Here is a 23,619-nt window from a genome sequence, read left to right as displayed (position 1 = left end):
TAATTAGGGAACAATAGGGTTATATGCCGAGAATTTTGTTCTGGTTATTGGAAGAAATTTCTCACAGGGGATGCTACAAAATTTGTGTAATCAGTTTCAACGTGAACGCACTTCTTTTTTTCAAGAATCAATGGAGGATAACGTGCCAAAAGTCTATGCCCTTGTACTGACAGGCCGTCAAGATAGCTGACATGTAGCCTGAATATACCGCGTGGTCATAGATAACGTATTACACATGAGAAAGCTTTCGGTACATGGATCCAAGATCAATGAACATTTGAAACAGTGGACCTAACCGGTGAACCTGACCTGAAGAAGGCTAAGATGGACCAATCGGGATACATAAGCTGCGATTTACATCAAGCACTTCGTAAAATTTTATCGAAAATCTCGTTTTTCGTTTGTAGGTTGGGTTCTTCCCTGATCACCCTCGTATATTATATTATTATATTTATAACATGTGAACCGGCTTAATGCTCAATGTGTAACATCTTCAGCGCTTTCTGTTTCCCTGTACTACTGTACTCGTATTCGTATATTCCTGTTGTCAACAGTACCGCTATCGGCATGTGGGAGGCGTTAAAAATGCCTCAAGCTCAGCAATGTGTCGCTACGTAATCAGCGGCACATGCAACGTGAATGAAATGTTTTGCGACGCGTTATATTTTACACAACAGAAAGACAATAATGAAAGTCATAAATTTGGCACAGCCCAACTACGCGTTACACTTCATGTCGACGACAAACACGCCGTTGCGGCCCGCCGGCGATGGTACGTAGTGCATATGTACCCATCCACTTCGCAATGTCTACGCCGCAGCTGCTTTGCTAATAAAATAATTTACAACTTCTTCATTTCTTCCACTACCATCCCAGCCAAAAGGCTTCCTCTTCATCTCAACCGGTTGGCAGATTACACAGCGATTTCATTCACATGCATAGCAACGAGTGCCTCTTCTCGCCACTACCGTTAACGATGCTTATGATGCGTTGCAACTTGCCCAATTGAATGATTACATAATGAAAATAAAAATGAAGACACGGAAGCAAAAGAGTTCCAAGGTAAAATGTTGTTTGCATTACAGTAACTGTAAAAATATAAAAAACAGTAAAAGATAAATACTACAATACAGCCACAAAAAATATATTAAATACATCATTGACTTTGCAATAAAATGAAGTTGAATATCACACTAAAATGACAGCGTAGACCAAATGCCATTCCAGTTTGTGGATCATCTTCAGCGCCACCAGCGTCGGCGCGGACTTGTATTGAGAAAAACTTGTCCAATTGAACTCGCGAGATGCTATCTCTTTGTGTAGGAAGAAACGGCTGTGAAGATGCAACAACGGCATTATGCAGCGGCCGCGATCCAAGTTCAAGTATTGCCGCCGACAAAATTCACTTTCATTTTCAATGCGATTTATACAGACTTTCAATACAGAGTGCAGATAGTACGTGAGTGCTTTGTGGACTTTTTATTGAAAGGAAATATTGTTGTGTATATCACAGTGTTTATTACGGAAGATGGGGGTTGAATGAGTGTTTGCCAATAAATACGGAGTGAATGAAATAGGTGCATTCACCACTAGTCAAAATGGTACCGTTTTATGTCAGTCAGTCTATTGTAGAAGTTGGAGACATTTACCTTCACCTTGATCGGAACTTTATGAATATGAAATATGAAATGAACGGTGAAAAATGCAACATTGTATTTCTTATTCATAAGTTATCAACTGAAACTTCATAGTTTTTGTAAATTGTCTAAAATTCCATCAAAATCGGCTGAGCAGTTCTCGAGAAATCTTGTCTTGTTTCAAATTTTGAGTGACAATTAAACAGGGAACAATTTTTTTTAACTTTTCTATCAACAAAATTAAAAGGTCTTAGGTTAGTTGGCAGATCTCTGCGTATGCAGGAAGATACAACTTGTGCTGAGCGCTGTTTTTTGTCATAAAAAAACTCTCCTAATGGATGGTAAATTCTCTTACAATTCGGCAATGCGCTTGGAATTTGTTACAAAATTTTTGAGTCGGCTATTGTCAATTTTAGACAATTCGATAGGTTCGCCGCAGGTGTGCTTCAACCTCAATCTGGCAAAAGCTGGACGTTGGAGGAGAAATGTTCAGATTATTCCACCTAGCCTTCCTCCAAACAATTTTGGCAACTTGCATCTGCCAAAAGCTCTTCGCAACTGGACAAGTCGTGTTTTTTGTGCAGCGCTTGGTGAGCTCTTACGATGTCATTATGAAACCACATTTCCCCAATAGCTCCTCTACAACAGTATAGGACTACCAAAGCCTTTCTCATTCTCTCCACAATGCTTGGCTTCCCCGAGTGCTTTCTATCTAAGATAAGCAGCAAAACTATTACTTGGAATTAAATTCTAGTGCAATATTCTAGTGATGCTATACATTTACTAAGGGTATTTTGTAGTGTTAAAACCCGTAAGCTGATTAAGCGCTGAAAGATTAACTGCCGGAAAAATCTGTTACGGAGTTCTCTAAGGATTTTTCTCAATTAATGTTGCATTTCAAAGGGCTGTTGTGAAGTGTAAGTGATAATACATAGAGGTACAAGCAATAAAACAAAGCTCATATTTCGAGATTTCGCGATTTCGAGAGAAGGATTATACCATTTCAAGGTGAATTCGTGGATAATTAAATAAAATATCACCAATTTAACCAAATATAGGATTTTATTGTTTTAATTGAAAAGATATTAATCAAGTTTTAAAAAAATGGAAACGTCTGAAATTGATTTCTTAGCAGGTTTTATTCTTATTGCATAACATCAAGAAGGCATTGAGACCAATAGAAGACAAATTCCAACTAGACTTGATCTGGGTTCCTGGACACAGGAACATTTTCGGTAACGGAAAAGCAGACGAGGCAGGAGACTTTCTAGACTAATCCGAGGCCGAGTTAAAACCATGCCCGCTAGTATCTATCAGGAGAGAGCTCAACTCACAATTTTAACAATTAGCTGAGATCAGATGGAAATTCAACCAAATGTAAAAGAACTAAACAGATATGGCCAAAATATGATAAGGCAATAACTAGGGTTTTATTAAATAGATTAAGGAAAGGTATTTTCAGACTTCCAGCTACTATAACGGAGCATTGGACATTTGGAGAACATGCGATGAAAATTGGTATGTCTTATAAAAAAATTTGCCGCGGCTGTGAACTTGAATGAAATAAGGCATCATACCTTGAATGTATGTCTACTAAAAGCATATCGGACATAAATAGCTTCATCGAAAGCATAAAATAGTTGAACGAAATGAGCAAACGTAGTAGCAGTATGATAAAGGTCTACGATTAGTGCTTCAAAATGGCACATCAAGTGCTAATATACTGTATGGCTGCACCCATACTTACCTATCGCACTTTACAAAATAAAATTTAATTTAGAACCAATTAAATTGGATTATGTTAATAATTAATAATAGTATCATTGTACATTATCGAGCTTCACTTCTTGAAATACGATAACCTTATAAGAAGTACATGTACAGTGGCAAGAAAAATTGAACAGTTATTTAACCATGTACGGATAGCCATCCATTGGTTTGAAAGTGGCCATGAGTTCAATTAAATATACATATACTATTAAAAAATTATGAAAATATAATTAGTACGTTGAAGATCTAATAAATTGTTAAAGGTACAACGTTTTTAAGAGCTCTAGTTTAACCCTGCTCCTTAAGATTATTGTATTAACAATATCTGTTCAACAGTTCCATTTTAAATTTAAATAGATAGTTTTCTTTCATTTGAAGAATTCCAATTCTTCTGCGTGCCATTTTGAATACCATCATTACGTTTCCCTTTCCACAATTTTAATTTAAATTTTTGAATTTTGAGTATTTGGCGTTTTTTATCGAATATGGTCATATTCTTACTATTTAAATAAATCTAACTTCATTTGTTTTTTGTATTTTTTCTTTCGCATTTTATGTGACAAACTCTATAACTGACCTATTGAGCTCAATTTACCAACAAGGAAAGTGAAATGTATCGCTTTATGGGTAACTTCGTGGTTTTACGGTAAATGAACTTTTATAAAAATTCCTTTCATCTTTTTTTTATAAATGACTTCACATTGATAATTTTGCATATTCACGTTTGACCTATAAACTTGATGATATAATTTATGCAGATTTATCGCTTATCCATACACATTTTTGTATGTTGTTATTAGTCTACATGTGTGTGTGTTTGTATAATGAAATAACTTGCTCAAAATACCAACTCACGTTCAAGTGTTCAAACGAAAATCGATTTCTGGGTCAACAAGAAAATAAGATAATTGTTACAAAATAACTTTTGTTAACACAATTCATCAAAGGCGGATACGGTTTACGGCCGCGGTTCACAACAAAACAAAACAAAACAACAATTAGTGCTACAAAACAAAAACCGATGAAATATAACACAGTCAGGGAGCTGGCTGGCTCAGCGATCAAATCAATGAACTCACCTAATCTTCATTCACTTTTACAACGGTTCACTCATCTGCATATGCCTGTATCGATCTATGTCTGTATGCATGTGTGAATGGCTTAAAGTAGCGCTAACAAGCGAGACTAACTGAAGCGATGTGAGAGAGCGTAGACCGGCAGTAAAATGAAAATAGAAATTTGGGTGAGAAACAGCGTAAAACATAATGAACACAAACTACATACATACTCCAGGAAGTAGAGCGGCGAGACAGCAGCGTGCGGCAGCTCCACGATCTTAGCGGCACCCAACATGGCGTTTAATTAAGCACAAATGCGACCATGACCTCGCCCATGATGTGCTGATTTGGTTTATAATGAGTGCCGACACAAACAAAATCATAACAATGCAGTTTAGAAAGCAAAAGTGGCGGAGAGAATACGAAAGTGAATCAAATAAAAACTAAAAATTTTTTTAATCCATTAAGCCGCTAGTGTAATGAGTCTTAGGTATAGATTTATAAAAAATAAAAATTATTGGAGACCTTAATTACTTAAAAACTGCTGAATTGAATCCGATGGAATTTTGAGGAAATCTCCAAATATATGTGGAGGGTACATGGAAGTACTCTGTTTGCTATCCTGTGAGTAGCAATAAACAATTTACAAGAGTTTGTCTCAATGTTAAGATCAAATCAGTATTTTTCATTAATTATTCAGACTAAAAATAAAAATATTTATTATCACACGATTCATATTTGGATTTAATCAATATGACGCAATATTTTTTTGTATATTTGAGTCAAGTCCAGTGCTGTGAGTTTATATCTAGTTAATAACAATAATAATATTAGAGAATTAAATACACAGATTAGAAGCTGGTGAATCAAACGCGACCCTCGCAAAGGAATTTGGCGTATCTCATTCTACAATATCAACAATAAAGAAGAATAAATACAAGATCGAGCAGCTATTTGATGCCAATGTTTTGAAAAGCAAACGTGTAAGAGCAATTGGATAAGGCATTGTTACAGTGGTTTAAGCTTCAGCGCGACCGGGGAATACCTCTTAATGGACCTCTGCTACAAGAGAAAGCTAATTTTTTTGCTAGACAGTTAGACATGCAAAATTTCATATGTTCCATGAGTTGGATAAACCGTTTTAAAATAAGACACAACATCGTCAGTGGAAACATTGTTGGCGAGTCTTTGTCAGTACAACAGAGTGATGTACACGATTGGTTAGAAAAAGTTTGGCCTACTCTACGTGCTCAATTTAGTGATGATGAAATTTTTAATGCAGATGAGACCGGGTTGTTTTATAAATTAACCCCAGACAAGACGTTGAAATTTAAAGGTGAAAAATGTACAGGAGGAAAATTATCAAAAGAGCGAATAACAGTGATGGTGGCAGCCAACATGAGTGCCACAGCTAAAAAAAAACTTCTCGTAATCGGGAAATCTCAAAGTCCCAGATATTTTAAAAATGTACGGCATTTGCCAGTGGATTATGAGAGCAATCGAAAAGCCTGGATGACTGGTGACATTTTTACCAAATGGGCACGCGCATGGGATCGTGAACTTATGAAAAAGAATAAGAAAATCCTGCTGTTAGTTGACAACTGTCCTGCACATCCCCATATTGCAGACTTGAAAAGCATAATTCTAGTATTTCTGCCTCCAAACACGACATCAGTGTTGCAACCCATGGATCAAGGGATCATTCGAGCTTTGAAAGCACATTTTCGTAAAAACCTTATTTTAAAAATGATTCAGTTTCTAGATGGCGGATGCAGTAGTGTTGAGTGCACGAAGATCACTGTTCTTGACGCTATCCTAATGATTCAATATGCCTGGACTCAACTCAAGCAAGGAACAATTTTTAACTGTTACAAACATGCTGGTTTTGTCCGAAGCAATGTAGAATGTACCAAGTCCGAAGTTCTTACTACCGAACAAAAGTCTGTCAAAAACAAACCCAAATAACAGATTTCCTACATATGTATGTAAATATCTGTTTTATACGTCATCCGGTTAGTACGACATAATACCGCCGGTCCCTTGAAGGTCGTTATATCCGGATTCTACTGTATATGAAATCCCTTAATCGATTTCAATCAAAATCTTTAGTGCAGGTAATAGGTGTTCATAAAATAACGGAAATTTTCGGGTTTTGAGTAAGAAAAGACTTCTTAAACTCAATTTTGGGATTACATTTGGCTCTTTCGGCGATTTTTTGTATGATTGTAAAACAATGGCCTTTATTTATTTTGGAAGTAGGAAAAAGTCACAACGTCCAATGTTTGGGGAATATGCAGAATGTTGAATCGATACAGTATTGGTTTTGGCCAAGAAATCACGAACAAGCAACGAAGTGTGCTTTTACCAAATGAAAATCGCAAAGCACATAAAAACACGTACAACTTACTTACATTTTTAGGGGCATTTATTATGTATCAATGGATCAAAACGCAATAAGAATAACAAAGTTACATTATCGAAACTCTGTCTTTGCAGCCATTATCTACGATGAATGCAATTTGGTCGAATACATGAACAAAATTGAGAGATGTTGTCACATTTTTTGATTGCGCTTGGAATAAGTTGGGACAACAGACCCTGGTGTAGTGCTGGACTATATTTTATATATATTTTAAACATTGCGAAACTGAAAGACGATGACGTTCCGTTTAGTGTTTTAAAAACAGAAGCTGTAAGATTGACACAACAAACTTAAATCCTGAGGTATGGTAGTTATTCAAAACAAAAAAAAAATTATAATTAACATCAACAAATTTTTAGTAGGTTATTTTCACAGAAAATGAAATAAATAACTAGAATAAAGGCAACTACCTAATTGAACTACAATTCTGAAAATGAATTTGAATCTGATGGTGATAATGATCCAGAACGCATAAGTTCATTATGAAACGAAGACGAGAATGGACATAACTTGTGAATATACCTTATATGATACTACAAAATCTATCAAACATCATTAACACTAACTGTTACTATTTTAAGTTGCTGGAGGATCCTTGTCATATAACTCAGGTATAGATCTATTACTATTATATCTCTTGAAGGAGTTTATCTCTTTATTTATTTCGAAAACTTATATAGATATACACTAGTATCGTATTAGAAAGAAGGTGATGATGAAGATGACAAACCATATTTACACCACAAACTTGCACTACTTATTTATTACACTATACGGGAAACACGACTCTTTTTCTAGATATATTCGAAATTCGGAAAATGGATTTTTTTTTAAATATTATTAGTAATTTCAAGTTATAGTTACTAAAATATCCAAAATATGCATATAAAATACATTTTTCCCTTAATTTAAAGAAGTTTAAAACTGTTGGGTCAAGCTTATAAGCAAAATGCTATGAAGGGTCTGAGTTAGATCTTCGAAAAAAAAACTACAAATTTTATATATCAAAAATACTGGACCCCTTATATCATCTGCCATATTTCACCTGACTATCATTCACCTGGGAGTGGCTAGGAACGCTTCTTTTGCATGTGGCTCAAGCAGCTTACGACTTCCGGTCTTAGACCAAGTATCCTCTGGGTAGCCAACAGACATCCGTTTGAAGGCGAGCTAAAGTGAGAAGGCGAATACCGCTTATGTGGTTTTGCGTAGAGTTTGGGACCCACCACATAAAAACGAATTACCAATGAACAGGAAGCAACAGTCTCGGATGAGAAATCCCAATTTTGATGACGACCACTGCAAACGTATTAAGGGCATGCACCTGGAATGTCCGGACGCTTAATTGGGAAGGTGCCTCTACCCAACTGTTTGATGTCCTGACATCACCGCCATCCAAGAAGTGCGGTGGACAGGACAATGACGGAAGAATGTGGGTCCGTCGCCGAGTCCTGGCCTTTACCCCGGTGGATGAACGTCTAGCCACAATCCACATAGAAGCGAGGTTCTTCAACATATCGCTGATTTGCGCCCACACCCCAACGGAAGAGAAGGACGATGTGACCAAAGATACGATGTCAAAATCGTTCTTGACGATTTCAACGCTAGGGTGGGTAAAGAAGGTGTCTTTGGCACAACAGTCGGAAAATTAAGCCTCCATGATGAAACATCGCCAAATGGGCTGAGACTGATTGACTTCGCCAGGGCCCGAGGTATGGTCGTCTGTAGTACTAGATTCCAGCATAAGGAAATTCATCAAGCTACTTGGCAGTCCCCCGATCGAATCACGCGCAACCAGATCGATCATGTTGTGATAGATGGACGACATGTCTTACATATCGACATGTCATAAGCGGTGTCTACGCAAGTCAAGAAGAAGAAGATATCATGTAACTTCGAATGTATTCTCCTTTTTTACTTATGGACAAAATTTCCTGGAAAAATTTCATTTGATCCAATACCCAGCCGATTTTTGTACAGTGTTGTGAAGCCAACACTGTGATGTGCCCGGAACATTTTGTGATGTTGTGAAATAGTAGGATCCTGCTAGGCACATGTCTCCTTGAAAAAATATTTATATACACAAACTCAACAGGAATATGATCCACGGATTGAAAATTTTACAAGAAATTCGTATAAATTCACATATTTTACTTTAATGACGCTTTGGACGAGCGTCTAAACTCTTTGCTCTATTAAATCCGTTTGCCACCGTGTTTCTTTGCTTGCCATCATGCATGAATGTTTGACTTCAATTAAGTAACACACTCACTAATTCAGGTTTATCAAAACAACAACAACTACTACTATTAACATATTGAACTAGTGTCAGTCGTAACGCATAATTCCGCAATAAATGCAACAACAACGCTGGCATAGCTAAGCAGTAGAGATGTTAAAATTAGACAAAAACCAACAAACAACAAAAACACTAAAGATTAACGAACAGGCTGCCGCCGCACGAATACCAATACACAAGAAAGCAGTGAAAGACTATGAATATGGTGATAGCACAGCTGATGTTGGACGCGTTGAACGCACTTGTTGCTGATTATATATGTGTATTTACAAATGTGTGTATGTTGTAATGCGAATGATGATAAACATGAAGAAGACGATGATTCGTGATTGGTATGTGGTATATCGGCTTTTGAAATGTCTCTTAATATTGTAGTTGTTGCAATGTCATTTAACTATTTCGTTTTATTTGGAATTGTTGCAGTTTTATAACTTTGTTGTTATCTCTCCGTTAGCCAACAACATTAATGTAAAGCTTATGTATGTAGACTCTTTATGCGGCTATTCGCCAAGACCAACTTTTGACGATTATCAAGTTTTACACGCTGTTGTTGTTGTTGCAGCTAAAGATTACATGTTTAAGATAATGCTGGCATTTGTAATGTATGTAAATGAGGAAACGCTTCCGCCGCACACTGGCTGCACAGCAAAGCAAAGAAATGCGAAGAAACCAAATGAAGAAATGGAATATTTGAAAAATTTTCAAATTTTTAATTTAACAGAAAATTGTCGACCCTTGAGCGCCCAAATATTGCGCAAATATTTGCTATTCCCTTAAACGATGCATGCACATTCCCACCAAACGTAAAGCACATGTGCACCGGTTATGAGGTTTGCCTGTAGCGCACGCTGTCGTTTCCTTTGCATTTCCTATATAGTTTTTGACAATGTTTGTTTCTTTCAGGCGCGCCACGGAAGTGCTGGCGTGCCAAACAAACGTCGCTGCTTCTGTGGCAGGCGAGCGGGCGGGCGGCGTGCGTCAAAGGAGAGAGAGCGCAATAAAGCGCGCTGCGACGCGCGCAAAGGTCACCGCGTCGTTCGTTTTTATTATGCCATATTTCAGTTGGTTGTGTGTTTGTGTGCGCTTTTTGGTCGCAGTAGTGCGCCTCTCCAACATTTGTTGTTGGTATTTTATATTTTCGGTTAATGCTGGATTGTATGCTTGCTAGCTTGGTCTCTGGACTGGCTTGGCTGTTGCGCTCGTTGTGACTGCGCGCTTAAGCGTCTATATGCTTACAGCTGTATATTGGTTGTTGGCTGCTGGCTGGCAGACTTACATAATATCCGAATGTGGTGTATAAAACGCTGCACTGTGTCAGTTAGCGTATCATTTGCAGTTTAACATTCAACGAATTCAAAGACCGGAAACGCGACACACAGACGGTCCGCAGCTCCTGGCGTAGTTACAAGAAAGTGTGATTTTGATTTTACCAGCAGACGAAATGGCCAAGTGGTTCATAGTGCGTATTCGATTTTAGTGTTTTTTAGTGCTATTTGTGGATTACCGTTACTAATTTGTTTTCATCTTCCTTTTTCAATAAACCATTGCAGTTGAGCGTTCTGCTATTCGCTGGTGGTGTTGTGCATGGCAAGCCCACATTTGGCAAGGAACACGTGCACATTCGCATCCATCTCGCCGAGGATCATGGCGATCATGGACATGGCGGTGGACATGGCGGCGGCGGTGGCTTTGGTGGTCATGATACCGTCATAATTGATGGCGGTGGACATGGTGGCGGCGGCTACGGCGGTGGTGGTCATGGACATGGCGGTGGCGATATTATTGGACCTTTGACTGGCGGTCTGTTGGGCGGTGGTTTTATCAGTAGCGCTCATGGCGGCGGTCACGATCACGGACACGGTGGTGGTGGCCACGATCATGGACATGGCGGCGGATTCGGCGGTGGAGCTGGTGGTCATCACGAGACCATTATTTTGGATGCTGGCGGTCATGGTCATGGTGGTGGCGGCGGTGGTTTCGGCGGCGGTGGTTTCGGCGGCGGTTTCGGCGGAGGTCATGGTGGTGGTTATAGCGCAGGTGGACATGGCGGCAGTGCAGAAACCCATACACTTATTATCTCAGACGCAGGTGGTCATGGTGGACACGGTGGTGGTGGCGGCGGCGGTTATGGCGGAGGTCATGGTGGTGGTTACGGTGGCGCACATGGTGGTGGTCACGGCGGTGGACATGGAGGCGGCGCTGAAGCACATACACTTATCATCTCGGACGCTGGTGGACATGGCGATCATGGCGGTCATAGCGGTGGCGGTTATAGTGCAGGTGGACATGGCGGCGGTGGTGCTCAAGTAGATACCTATGCAATTATTAAGGAATCCGGCAGTGGTTACAGCGCAGGCGGTCATGGTGGACATGGCGGTGGTGGCGGCAGCAGCGGTGGCTACAGCTATGGCGGTGGTCATGGTGGCAGCAGTGGCGGTGACTCCCATTTGGCGAAAATTGCAGCAATAGCAGCAACATCTAGTGGCTCGCACAGCAGCGGCGGCTATGGAGGTGGCGGTCATGGTGGCAGCAGCGGCGGTGACTCTCATTTGGCCAAAATTGCAGCAATAGCGGCAGCTTCCAGTGGCTCACACAGCAGCGGAGGTGGTGGCGGTTATAGTGGCGGCGGCGGCGGCGGCGGCTATGGAGGTGGCGGTCATGATGACGCCCACATAGTGGCAGCCGCAGCTGCGGCAAGCTCGTCTTCACATAGCAGCGGCGGTGGCTACAGCAGTGGTGGTGGCTACAGCAGCGGCGCTGGTTATAGCAGCGGTGGTGGTTACAGCAGCGGCGGTGATTCACATTCCATTGCCAATATAGCTGCTGTGGCAGCTGCCAGCGACTCACACAGCGGCAGCGGTGGTGGCGGCTATGGCGGTGGCGGTTATGACCACGGTAGTAGCTACAGTGGTGGTAGTGGTTATGGTGGTAATAGCGGCGGTGCTCATATCGACACTGCAGTTATTGCTGCAGCAGCCGGTTCGCATGGAGACTCAAGTGGCAGCAGCGGCGGTGGCTACAACTATGCGCCAGCAAGCGGTGGCGGCGGCTGGCAATCGTCCGGCAGCGGTGGTTGGGCTGCGTCCGGTAGTGGCGGCAGCAGCGGTTGGTACAAACGGAAATGAGCGTCAAGCGTAGGCGCCACCAAAGTATAGTTTCTTAAGAAAATGCATAAATATGTTTTCTAATGTTGTTGTAAAGGCATTTTAGATTAAGCATATTTATTCTAGTCCTCTAAAGCAGTGAGGTGGAGCAGCTGAACAGTCGGTAGTAGCCAGAGGCAACTGAAAGTTGCGCACTGCCAATATCACCTCACGCCTTCCATTTTGCATCGAAGTATATGCATGTATATACATATATGTACCTTATGCGCTCATCATAAATTATGTTTGACAATCATTTTGTTATAAAAAAAAATATTTTTATGTAAGATGTTACCATATTTTTAAAGCGAAAAATGTGCTAAATAAAATTAATTTATATTATTAAAATTTTGTTTCCTTATAAGAAAGAATAGTTATGATAAGCCCAAGCGTTATCTGTATCTACTGCACGCCAGTGTCGCATTTCCGTAAGACAATCGGAATTGTGTGTGAAATCCACTGAACTACATTTAATTGTTTGTCATAAAAGTGTTACTTAATTAAAATGTATTACAGCAGTAATTATGTCAATTTCCCCCGCAAACAAAAAGTAACAAATAAAAATAAATAATGAGATAATAATATAGACATTACAAACCCAACACAAATGGAAGCCGCCAAAGCGGGCTCATTAAAGCGCAAGCCAAACGCCGCGCTTCAACAACGCCCCGCTTGTGATCTAATCATAAGCTCATATTTGCTATAATATTATAAAAAACAAAAGATACACTGTCGCAATTACCGTTATGATAGCGCTTGCTTTTACTCGCACTTTGTTTAATTCGCACATCATAACAAAGTAAATGCCAGTCGGCAGCATGACAAAGGGCGTACGCGGGACATTGCGGGGGTATAAAACACTCAAGTCGTCGAAAGCAAAAGTGCCGCCAATAACAGCTGACTAGCGAGCGGCGGGTCAATGACTTCTAGCGCACAGTGTAGCAGAAGCGAATAAAATATTTGGTTTTTATTTCAAAATTAATTAATCTGGGCCGCTGATTTGAAACTAATGACTAGTAGACATCGTCATTTCCCTAAATCAGGGATTATAAAAAAGCTCATAAATCGAATCATTGTTTAATCGAATAAAAAATAATCGATTAATTTCGGAAGCCAACATCGAAATAATACAGATGTTTCAATCAAATATTATTAGAGCAATTACTGGTTCACCATGGTACATTTGGAACGAGAATGTTCATAACGATTTTATCGTCCCTATGGTGAAAAAGAAAGTAGAGGAAGTATATATCAAAACTCCGTGATCATCCAAGCCCATTGACCAATGCCTTAGTACATTTAAAATACGCTTAAAAAGAAGAAATCTTCCTGTTTTGTTTGAGCACGTCTAATTATACTCTCGCAACAAAGACAGTATAATAGTTTTGTTCACATAACGGTTGTTTGTGTCACCTAGAAATAAAAGAGTTAGAAATAGGGTTATGTATATAAAAATGATCAGGATGACGAGTAGCGTTCAAATCCGGATGTCTGTCCGTCCGTCTGTCTGTCTGAACGTGCAAGCGATAACTTGAGTAAAAATTGAGATATCTTAATGATTACACATATTCCTACCACGCCCACAAAAGGGCGAAAACCGAAAACACATAAAGCGACATAACTAAGCCATAAATAAAGTTATGAATCTAAAATTTGGTACCAAGGATCAGAAACACTAAATTTTACAGAAGAAATGGAAGAAGGGAGCTGCAATCAGACGTTTTTTTAAAATGATAAATGGGCGTGGCGTCGCCCACTTATGGGGCAAAAACCATACCTCAGAAACTACTCGACCGATTTCAATGAAATTTGATACATACTATAATATTTTCTTGACACCCTAATAACACGTATGAAAAATGGGCGAAATCGGTTCCCAACCACGCCTACTTCCCATATAACTCAACATTGTATTCCATCTAATTCCATCACTTTATAATATATAGTGTACCTTGGTGTTGAAAATGAGTGAAATTGGTTCAGGAATTACCTCATATACTATGTATAATGATTTTCGTTATTCTATTGGATTTTACGTCGAATATATGGGTCAAATTGTGTGTTATCTTAATAAAACAATATCAATAAATTGCGCTAGTATGAAATGTTCGGTTGCACCCGAACTTAGCCTTCCTTTACTTGTTTGAAGTAGCTTTAATTATACTCTCGCAATAAAGAAGCTAAAGATAGTATTATAGTTTTGTTCACATAACGGTTGGTTGTCCTAGAAGTAATCTAGTTAGATATATCAAAATAATAAGGTGACGAGTAAAGTTCAAATCCGGATGTCTGTCTGTCCGACCGTTCGTGCAAGCTGTAATTTGAGTAAAAATTTAGATATCTTGATGAAACTTTGCACACGTATTTCTTGACACCATAAGAAGGTTAAGTTCGAAGATGAGCGAAATCGGACCACTGCCACGACCACGAAATGGCAATAACCGATAACAAAACTATAATACTCTCTTTAGCAACTTTGTTGGGAGAGTATAACAAGTAAGGAAGGGCTGTTCGGGTGTTACCGAACATTTTATATTTTCGCAATTTATTTATTTAATTTTATACTAAATAATAAATACATACATATATGTATTTAAAAGCACCGCTATAAAAGTTCCTTTATGGATTGATTTCGCGAATGTTGCCACTCTGAATATTTCATGGAAATAAAAAATGATCTGTCCTGTCTTGTATCTTATATAGTTCTAATGAGTCCATGATACAGGCAATCTTTGCCTGTATTATATAATATAAGGTATGCGAATGCGGTTTATGGTAGACGATGACAGGACGATATTATATGTAGTTGTCAGTATGGTTAGAAAATCTTTAACTTGGTTTGCGCGCCATAGTAAAATTTCGCCAAAAACTTCAGTAGCGTTGAAAAGACTAGTTTCAATTAAATAAACTTAAGTAGAACCCACTTTCTTTAAGATAACAACTAATCACCCAAGGATTCCGACTTTAGTGTCTGTCCGGGGTTTTCTCATAACGCTTACGGTTCAGATCAACTTAATTCTCTTTCTGATATCAGAATAATATCAAACATGTTCAGCACCAACAAAATGAATTATTTCATAAATTTGCGCAAACCTTTAAAATTTGTTGTACAAACTGAAAGGTGCTTCACGCACACCCTGTGCACACACTTACAGCCTGAAAGTATGCTTTAGTGGTTTAGCAATGGTAAGTTTTGAAATAAATACATATGCATCTATATATGTATAATTGCATTTAAGTATGCAATCAGTGAGTGCATACAAAAACAAATTGTACAATAAATTGAAAACACTCAACAATTTGTTTTGAAATAATATTTTATACATAGGAATTTAACTGTTAGAAATTTTGAAAAGCGAGCAAGTGAGTTAATATTTTAGAAAGTCTTTATAGGTATGTTATGGACCTCAAGTTCAACCTTTGGACAGCTTCAATATTTGAAACAAAAAACTTTGTTTCGAAAACCAGTTAAACCTTTGCACAGTTAATAGCTTTAGAAGTATTATCTTTACATTTCAGTGATTCACAATGGTAGGACTGTACCAAAATGTATAAAATAGAACTTTGTACCATTGAAGATAGTTATTAATTACTTTAATGACGTATCCGCATACTCATTTGTTTCAATTGAACTGACTAACTTTGTTGTTGACTTTTCATGTAAATTTTTTAACCAGAGATCAAATCGCAAATTAACGAGCAGAGAAATGGCGAGTCGAAGACAGTTGACTGATTTGACGTTTCGTAATTGCACCAGAAACGGCATGACTGAAATCCCGACAATATAATTTTTCAACGTTTTTCCCCCTTTTCTATGTTTAAAACTATCAATAACAAAATTCACATGTGTTTAGATAATTGGATAATATAGTACATTTACACGTGCTCCAGCTATAAAGTTCATTGTTTCCAAGAATAGTTCGGTCTATACGCTAATTTCGTACACAATATTTCTCTATGTGTTTCTGTAGAAAATTAACGCTATTAGCTTTGTTCACTTTTAAATTGTAAATAAATAAAAATACAGAATTGTTTGTGGTTTTAAGTAATTGTGCATGATACAATGGATCAATAATTATTGTAACAAAAGCTAATTTTCATTTGAAGAACAAGTTAGATATGTAAGTAAGGACGAGCTAAATTCGAATGCAGTCGAAAGTATTCTCGAAAAAAAGGTTTGCACACAATTTTATTGAAATAACCTACAATTTGACAAATTAATTCGGCAAAAAATGTTTTGAATGGTAGGAAATTATCTAATATGAACTATTTATTTACGACTGAAATCGTAATTCGGACCTGTATTGTCAACAATTGGACAGTCTGAAAGAAGCAATCAGCCAGAAGCCACCAGCTTTGGACAATAAAAGTGGAATTGTAGACCAGGCCACACACATCGATAGTGATTCGCCGAGAGCTCCGGGATCAAGATCCCTTGATTGGGTGACTCTTATGTATCCACTTTAGAGACTTGGCACTAAGTGATTATTTAATTGTCGATAGCAAATGGGAAAACTTGAGAGTGGCATTATGAAATATTCTTCAAAATGGCAACAAGTTATCAAACAAAACGTATATTTGAATAAATTCACTATGCTAAATAAAACTTTCATTGCATTAAATACAAAAATTAAAATGGATTTTCTTTTACTTTACCTGTTAAGTAGTATAGAGAATCTGGTGTAATATAACCTTAATTTCATTCATAAATCTTGCATACTGACCACTATGTTAAAGGGTCTAAGAGAAGTAGTCGATTTCTTCAGTTTTTGTACCAGATATCAATATTGTTAAGGAGAGATACTAACTCAGTTTTCATTAAAATTTGTCGATATTGATATTTTCAATATAAAGTTAGCCATTGGCAATGAGATTTTCATAATGATACAAACATGGTAAAAGGTATTCGTCCGAAATTAATTAAAATATAAATTCAAGTTTTGTAGCTTAATTTGTAGTAACGATTAACGAGATTTTTTTGAAGTAAAAATATTGGAATTTTACAGTTTCAAGGAACAGGCGTATCAAGCTTTGTTCAGATATCTAATTAATATAACAATCCCTCAAGAGATTTTACTGCTTACTATTGCGGCTGTAACTGAACTCAGTACTTCCCTACTTGTTATTTATTTAAAATATGTTATCGTAGATCACTACTAGTAATTACTATTTTATCTCGTAATTAGCGAACTAACTAATTGAAATTTTTGTAAGCAAAATCGTTTATATTTTCGATTTTTTTTGTGTTACTTTATTATGCCCTCCTACAAAGCGGCGTTACCACCTATTTGCAATTTTTTAATAATTTCATAACAATTGTAAACATAAATAAAAGATGACAGTTACCGTTATTGACTAGCAGAAGCGTGTAATTTGCAAAGCCGTCAAGGTTTACGAGTTAACACATTTTTTTTTAATTTTACTCGGAAAACAATATACAGTGGAACTTCTCTAACTCGAATCCCCATAATCCATAAAAAAAATTTGAGTTAAAGAGACTTCAAGTTATAGAATTTTCATTAAAACATATAATTTTTCAAAAATATATAAATAATAGATTTAAACACAGTTTTATTTATTTACTTCGCATATAGTTTTATGTGCATACGTTAAAACTGTGTTCTGTAACTTTGTTTGTTGCAGTTTGCTATTGTTTAGCTCTAGAAGTCTGTATTCCATGCCCATAAATGTAATATTATTTTTATTTTAAGGAAGTTTGAGTTATGGAAGGGAATTTGTATGAAATTTGATTTCTAAACGCTATTGCCAATTCAAAAGTTCGAGTTATGGAGATCTTCGAGTTATAGAAGTTCGAGTTATGGAAGTTCCACTGTACATACATTCAAAATATTAGATGTAGTTGTTATTGCTATTTATTTTTAATAAGTTGCAATTTCCAGCTGATGCCTGTCATTCAAATAATGTAAACAATGCAAGTTGCAGTTATTGTGCAAAACAAAATAAAAACGCCTTCACTATTTGTACCCAACCTATTCGGCGACTTACTGCACAAACATCGTTTGACGAGTGTCGCGTTGAAAGTCCGAAACACTTTTAATTGTTTTCGTTTTAATTTTCCTCATTGTTATATGCTTAATGCTACGTGCTTGTTAAGTTTTCGCTGTTGTTGTTGCTAAAGTAGTTTTCTCTTAACACCGAAGAGCAGCATGAGGAGCGAACAACTGCATTCATCGTTCGTATAAATAGACGTGTGCTCGCATTATTTACGTAATAACAGAACAGACATTATGAAGTATCTGGTTGTCTTAGCGCTCTTGGCCTGCCTGTTTGCTTCCAGTCAGGCACAGTTTGGTGGCGGTGGTGGTGGACCGATTGGTGGAGGTGGCGGCGGTGGTCCAATCGGAGGAGGTGGCGGAGGCGGCGGTCCTATTGGAGGAGGTGGTGGTGGCGGTCCAATCGGTGGGGGTGGTGGTGGTGGCCCAATTGGTGGCGGCGGCGGTGGGCGTGGTTAAGGATTGTATCACACCATTACAAGATTCCATTGTTGAACATGATGTGCATGTTTGTTGGATTTTACATTTAAATTAAATAAATAAATAAAATTATTGTTTTGAAATATTGTTGTTGTATCTTTCATCCGTCGGAATCGACTAAATTTCTTCAAATTTAGTTGAACATAATATTTGTTATTGTTTTTCCTGAAATAACTTTTTTGTCGATTTGACATTTCGTGGTCGACTTCGTCCAGATTCTACTTTCCTTGTTGGATTTTAAAGTCTTGAAGTAATACGAAAGTTGGAAAACTTAAAGATTTTATTTTAGTCAGTACTGGTTCGGTCCATACCGCTCTAAGATTATTTGCGACAAAGAGATTAGAGAAATATTCTACGAGCTTCATAATGAAGGAATCACATATGGTCAAGAAGTGTCAACTAAGCAACAGTTTTCAATATTATATGCAGCTCAACAACAGTTTAATGTGTTGAATTTCTTAGAACTCCCGATGATCTAAAATTTATATTAACTTTTACTTAAAACAAATAAGGAAGAGCTAAGTTCGGGTTTAACCGACCATTTTATACTCTCGCAATATAACACATATTTTTATTCACATATTCGGCATATACATGGTATAAAATCCATTGAAAGTATGAAAACTCTAATATTAGGTATATGGGAGCTAGAGGAAGTTATGACCCGATTTCACTCATATTTTGGCACAGAGAATTATTATTAGAAGAAAAATATTCCCCCTGAATTTCTTCAAAATATCTGAGAGTCTTATTAAAATTTTGTATACCATTTTGAGTGCAGCTCTTCTGTACCATCTTTATAATGAAATTTAATGTTTCAGGTGTTTCTGATTTTCGCCATTTTTGGACTGTATAAGGAAATACCTGAATACGTGCCAAGAAACACATGTTACAAGTTTTATTAAGATATCTCAATTTTTACTCAAGTTACAGCTTGCACAGACGGACAGACAGATATCCGGATTTTAACTTTACTCGTCACCCTGGTCACTTTGGTATATAGAACCTTATATCTAACTCGTTTAGGTTTAGGACTTACAAACAACCGTTATGTGAACAAAACTATAATACTCTCTTTAGCAACTTTGTTGCGAGAGTATAAAAACTCTCATCAAACTTCAAAGGTAGTATATATCTTGAGGATGGATACGTCATCATAATAAGATTAGGTGTAAATTTAGTTCATGACAAATAATTGAATCTTTACTTCAAATATTTATCGAAACAATATTTTAGGTTTTTCTGCTGTAATGATAATTGTTTTGAATTGAATCGTACTCTCTTTGAAATATATAAATCAAGAATTAAAGAAGATATCGGTATAAAACTGTGTACAAATTTGAATTTGAGTTGAGGCATCATTTATTGAAAAATTTTCGAAAAAGAACTATAACTTTTTAAAGCCCCTAGATAACGAACAAGAAGACCTCAGTCCATGTTTCTATTTTTTTATAGAAAATATCGGTAATTCTCTCAGATATTTTATAGAAATTCAGAGGAAATATTGTTACCCAATAATGGTAATGGGTCATTACTTCCCCTAACTTCCATATACCTCATATACGGATGTTCAAACTTTCAGCGGAAATGATTCCGTATATATCGGTTAATATGTGAGATATCTTAGCAAAATTAAGTGTATGTATAGTCTTGGGTATAAAATACATATCTTTGGTTTGAAAATGACTGAAATCTGTCCAGGCTTACCCCAGTCCTCATATCTACATACATTTATAATGGTTGCGAGTTTCCTCTTAAAAGAGGAAAATTGCAAACAATTTTGTATTTGTGGCAATTAGCGGGGAATTTTATATGTAAATTTAGAGAAAACAACGATGTCGCAAAATATGGTCACTTAAGGGGTTAAGGGTAGTCAGGATTTTCAAAAAAATCATTTTTTTTTGCATTTTCGTTAAGTGTAAGTAAGTTAAGTGTATGATATCCGATAATTGCTTTTAGAGTTATTCGACAAATAACAACGAGCGCTCGGGCACTCCAACACGCTAGTGTGAAACTTTAAATGCTTTTTTCTCAAAACTATGTTTTTTGAACTGGTGACAACTGTAACTCGAAAACCGCTCGGTAGATTTTAATGAAATTTCTACATTTCTATTAGAATGCATAATAAACTCAGGCCTGAACCAAAGATTTTTATTATTTTCTAACATTTCGATTTTATAAGACCAATTAACTGTTGATTTTTTCCCGAAAATATAGAAAAAAATTTCCTGTGGCCGCCATTTTGTTAATTTTTGAAAAAAAAAAAATTTTGGTTCAGGTCCAGGATTATATATTCATAAAACGAATTTTTTTCATCCGATTGATTTTAGATGAATCTCCAAGGACTTATGATTGTCACATCAAGGACCTTTGTTTGAAACTGGGTCAACACAGACAGCTATATCTTTGGAAATTATACATTTTTTTCTCCAAATTTTCGTGACATTAGGTCAAAACATTGTATAATACTGTATACGTATGAGAATCAGACAATTATATATTAAACTATATTTGTTTTACAAAAACTTCCTCTAAAACTATTCTAGGAAACAGACGTGAGCAATTTAATGCCTGTTGAACCTGAATCATCTGCTAAATGATTTTTTACAACTTCACGACGTAAAAAAATTGGAATTTGAGTTCTTCACAGCTTCGCGATATAACTTGAGATTCGATGAGATAGCATGTATCATATGCTAATATCAGGGGCGAACGCAGGGTGTGTTTTGGGGTGTTTAAATCCCCCCCCCCCCCCAAAGTTATTGAATTTTTAAATAATATATGTTAAATATTAGAACTAAGTTTAATTAATCTAGGTTTTACTGTGCGCAATCTGGCATCACTATTATCAGATGATCTGTTTATGCTTTGGCATGTCACACCTTTCTACCGTTGCTTGGGTCATGCCATTACGCCGTTTACAAGAACAACCTTATTACTTATGTTTATTCTCTTACACCTCATTTTTATATAAAAGCATAGCTTAAGCATAAATCATCCTTCTTGATTGTTCATTATTCAACTGCATATTCAGGTGATCGCATGGTACTTAGAGCGTACCTAATAAATTTGTGAATTATTTAAATCGTGTTTCATTTGAGTGTTTAGTGCAATCCTAAACAGTTTTGGTGCCTCCTGTGAGGAGTCGTGTTAAAGTTAATTGTGGTTATAATATGTCGGCATTAAATTTGCGTACATCAGCGCGTTCATCTATTTTGCGCATATGGACACAAATCCAATCGGAGAGCTACAATCCAGACAGTGTCGAAAGTGAACAGCTCTTATGTAGCGCTCGCCAACATTTCACTCGTTTCATGGACAATCATTTTGCACTCGTCTCCAGCGCACATGAAGGTGAAATGGTAGATCACGACGATCTCCTAGCTTCAACGGAAGAGACGTTCAACAACATTTGCATCAGATTAAAACGTAAGATGTCAACGTATAGTGAGATTCCCAACCAGGTGTACAGTCAGGCACCAGACATGCGGTTGGACCCTGTTTCAATTCCGAGCTTCGATGGACAGCCCGCAAATTGGTTGGCGTTCAAGGATATGTTCGAGACCCTTGTACACAACAGAAGTGATTTGCAGCCCACATATAAACTCGGAAAATTACGGCAATATGTGAAGGCGGAAAACGTTCCGTTAGTAGGTGGCTTATACACAGGTGGGTATGAAGAAGTTTGGGCTCAGCTCAAACAACGTTACGACAATCCACGTACTCTTTCCGAGCACCATGTTCAGCATATGTTAGACTTACCGTACCAGCCAGCAGAGTCTAGAGATACGCTGATAAAATTCGTGGACTGTGTTCGTAATTCATTCAGAGCGCTTGAAATGATGAACGTACCAGTGAAACAATGGGATGCCCTAGCCGTACCATTACTACTACCGAAACTACCAGTGGTTACCCGTACAGAGTGGGGAATGAGTCTACAAACCAATGAGATTCCGAAGATGGAAGACGTAATAATGTTCGTGGAACGGCGCGCAGCCAACCTGCCAGTTACTGCGAATACTCACAGCAAAGCCGTATCAACTAGAGTCGTGAATTGGCAACAAACAGCGGAAGAATGCCTCACTCCTCAGCATCGTCAGATATGGCAACTTGTCCGTCTTGTAATGAGAATCATCGTATTGTACGGTGCAATAAATTTCGCAATCTTGAAGTAGAGAAACGTTGGGAGCTAGTGAAGCACGCAACTTTATGTTTTAATTGCCTCAGACCTGGTCATTGCGCTCGCGACTGTTCATGTGGGCTATGTTTCAATTGTCAGCAGAAACATAATACCCTCTTATGCAGAAGGTCACAGCAGAAGGACATCGTGGGTACCAATACCAGATACACACCTGGTACCTCAGCTACGGTGCCAATGGTGGCGCCTAAAGTACTTCCTCGACAACAATGACCAACCGGCGAGGTCCAGTCATTTCTCGCACAGAGTGACCGGACCGTTCTCTTAGCAACTGCAAGAGTGCTACTTGCTGATTCTAAGGGTAATGTGCAAGAATGTCGCGCACTCTGCGATATGGGTTCTCAGGTGAGCTTCGTTTGTGAATCGTTAGTAACCGTTTTAAATCTTCATAGAACCCCTTGCGAGCTTCAAGTTGAAGGTATTGACCAAAGTATTTCAACACGGACCAAGGGCATGGTCGGTGTCAGTATGCAGTCCCATGCGGATCGGCAATTTCAAATCAATTTCAATGCTTATGTCATTGACTCAATCACGTCTATGACTCCTGCAACCACTGTAGACACTCGGACGAATCATCATCTACGAGGTCTTCATTTGG

The 23,619-nt window shown here is 37.7% G+C and overlaps 2 protein-coding genes and 1 long non-coding RNA gene across 5 annotated transcripts; all 3 read left to right on the top strand.

Annotated features, from left to right (window-relative positions):
* Positions 1-1,737: 1,737 nt before the first annotated feature.
* Positions 1,738-10,073, top strand: LOC128922081 (uncharacterized). 3 transcript variants are annotated; one of them, XR_008471348.1, is made up of 5 exons: positions 1,738-2,554; positions 6,962-7,189; positions 7,247-7,498; positions 7,568-9,518; positions 9,610-10,073. It is a non-coding gene; the product is annotated as an uncharacterized LOC128922081 (long non-coding RNA). The 3 variants fall into 3 exon arrangements; XR_008471349.1 differs by having other exon boundaries at positions 7,250-7,498; positions 7,568-10,073; XR_008471347.1 differs by having other exon boundaries at positions 7,568-10,073.
* Positions 10,074-10,483: 410 nt separating this feature from the next.
* LOC105215155 (uncharacterized) lies at positions 10,484-12,677 on the top strand. Its single transcript, XM_011188932.3, has 2 exons — positions 10,484-10,645; positions 10,737-12,677. The coding sequence occupies exons 1-2, from the start codon at positions 10,628-10,630 to the stop codon at positions 12,309-12,311; spliced, it is 1,593 nt and encodes a 530-aa protein (XP_011187234.2). The 5' UTR covers positions 10,484-10,627; the 3' UTR covers positions 12,312-12,677.
* A 5,539-nt stretch (positions 12,678-18,216) lies between these two features.
* LOC128922080 (uncharacterized) lies at positions 18,217-18,906 on the top strand. Its single transcript, XM_054231540.1, has one exon. It carries the CDS (start codon positions 18,578-18,580, stop codon positions 18,800-18,802), a length of 225 nt encoding a protein of 74 aa, XP_054087515.1. The 5' UTR covers positions 18,217-18,577; the 3' UTR covers positions 18,803-18,906.
* Positions 18,907-23,619: the final 4,713 nt, after the last annotated feature.

This window comes from Zeugodacus cucurbitae, chromosome 5, assembly GCF_028554725.1.
Source record: "Zeugodacus cucurbitae isolate PBARC_wt_2022May chromosome 5, idZeuCucr1.2, whole genome shotgun sequence".
In the NCBI taxonomy this organism is placed as follows: Eukaryota; Metazoa; Arthropoda; class Insecta; order Diptera; family Tephritidae; genus Zeugodacus; species Zeugodacus cucurbitae.
This window is presented reverse-complemented; position numbering and strand designations above follow the sequence as displayed.

What these genes read in the sequence shown, in the direction of transcription:
- LOC128922080 (XM_054231540.1), top strand. Translation starts at nt 18,578, where the DNA reads ATGAAGTATCTGGTTGTCTTAGCGCTCTTGGCCTGCCTGTTTGCTTCC.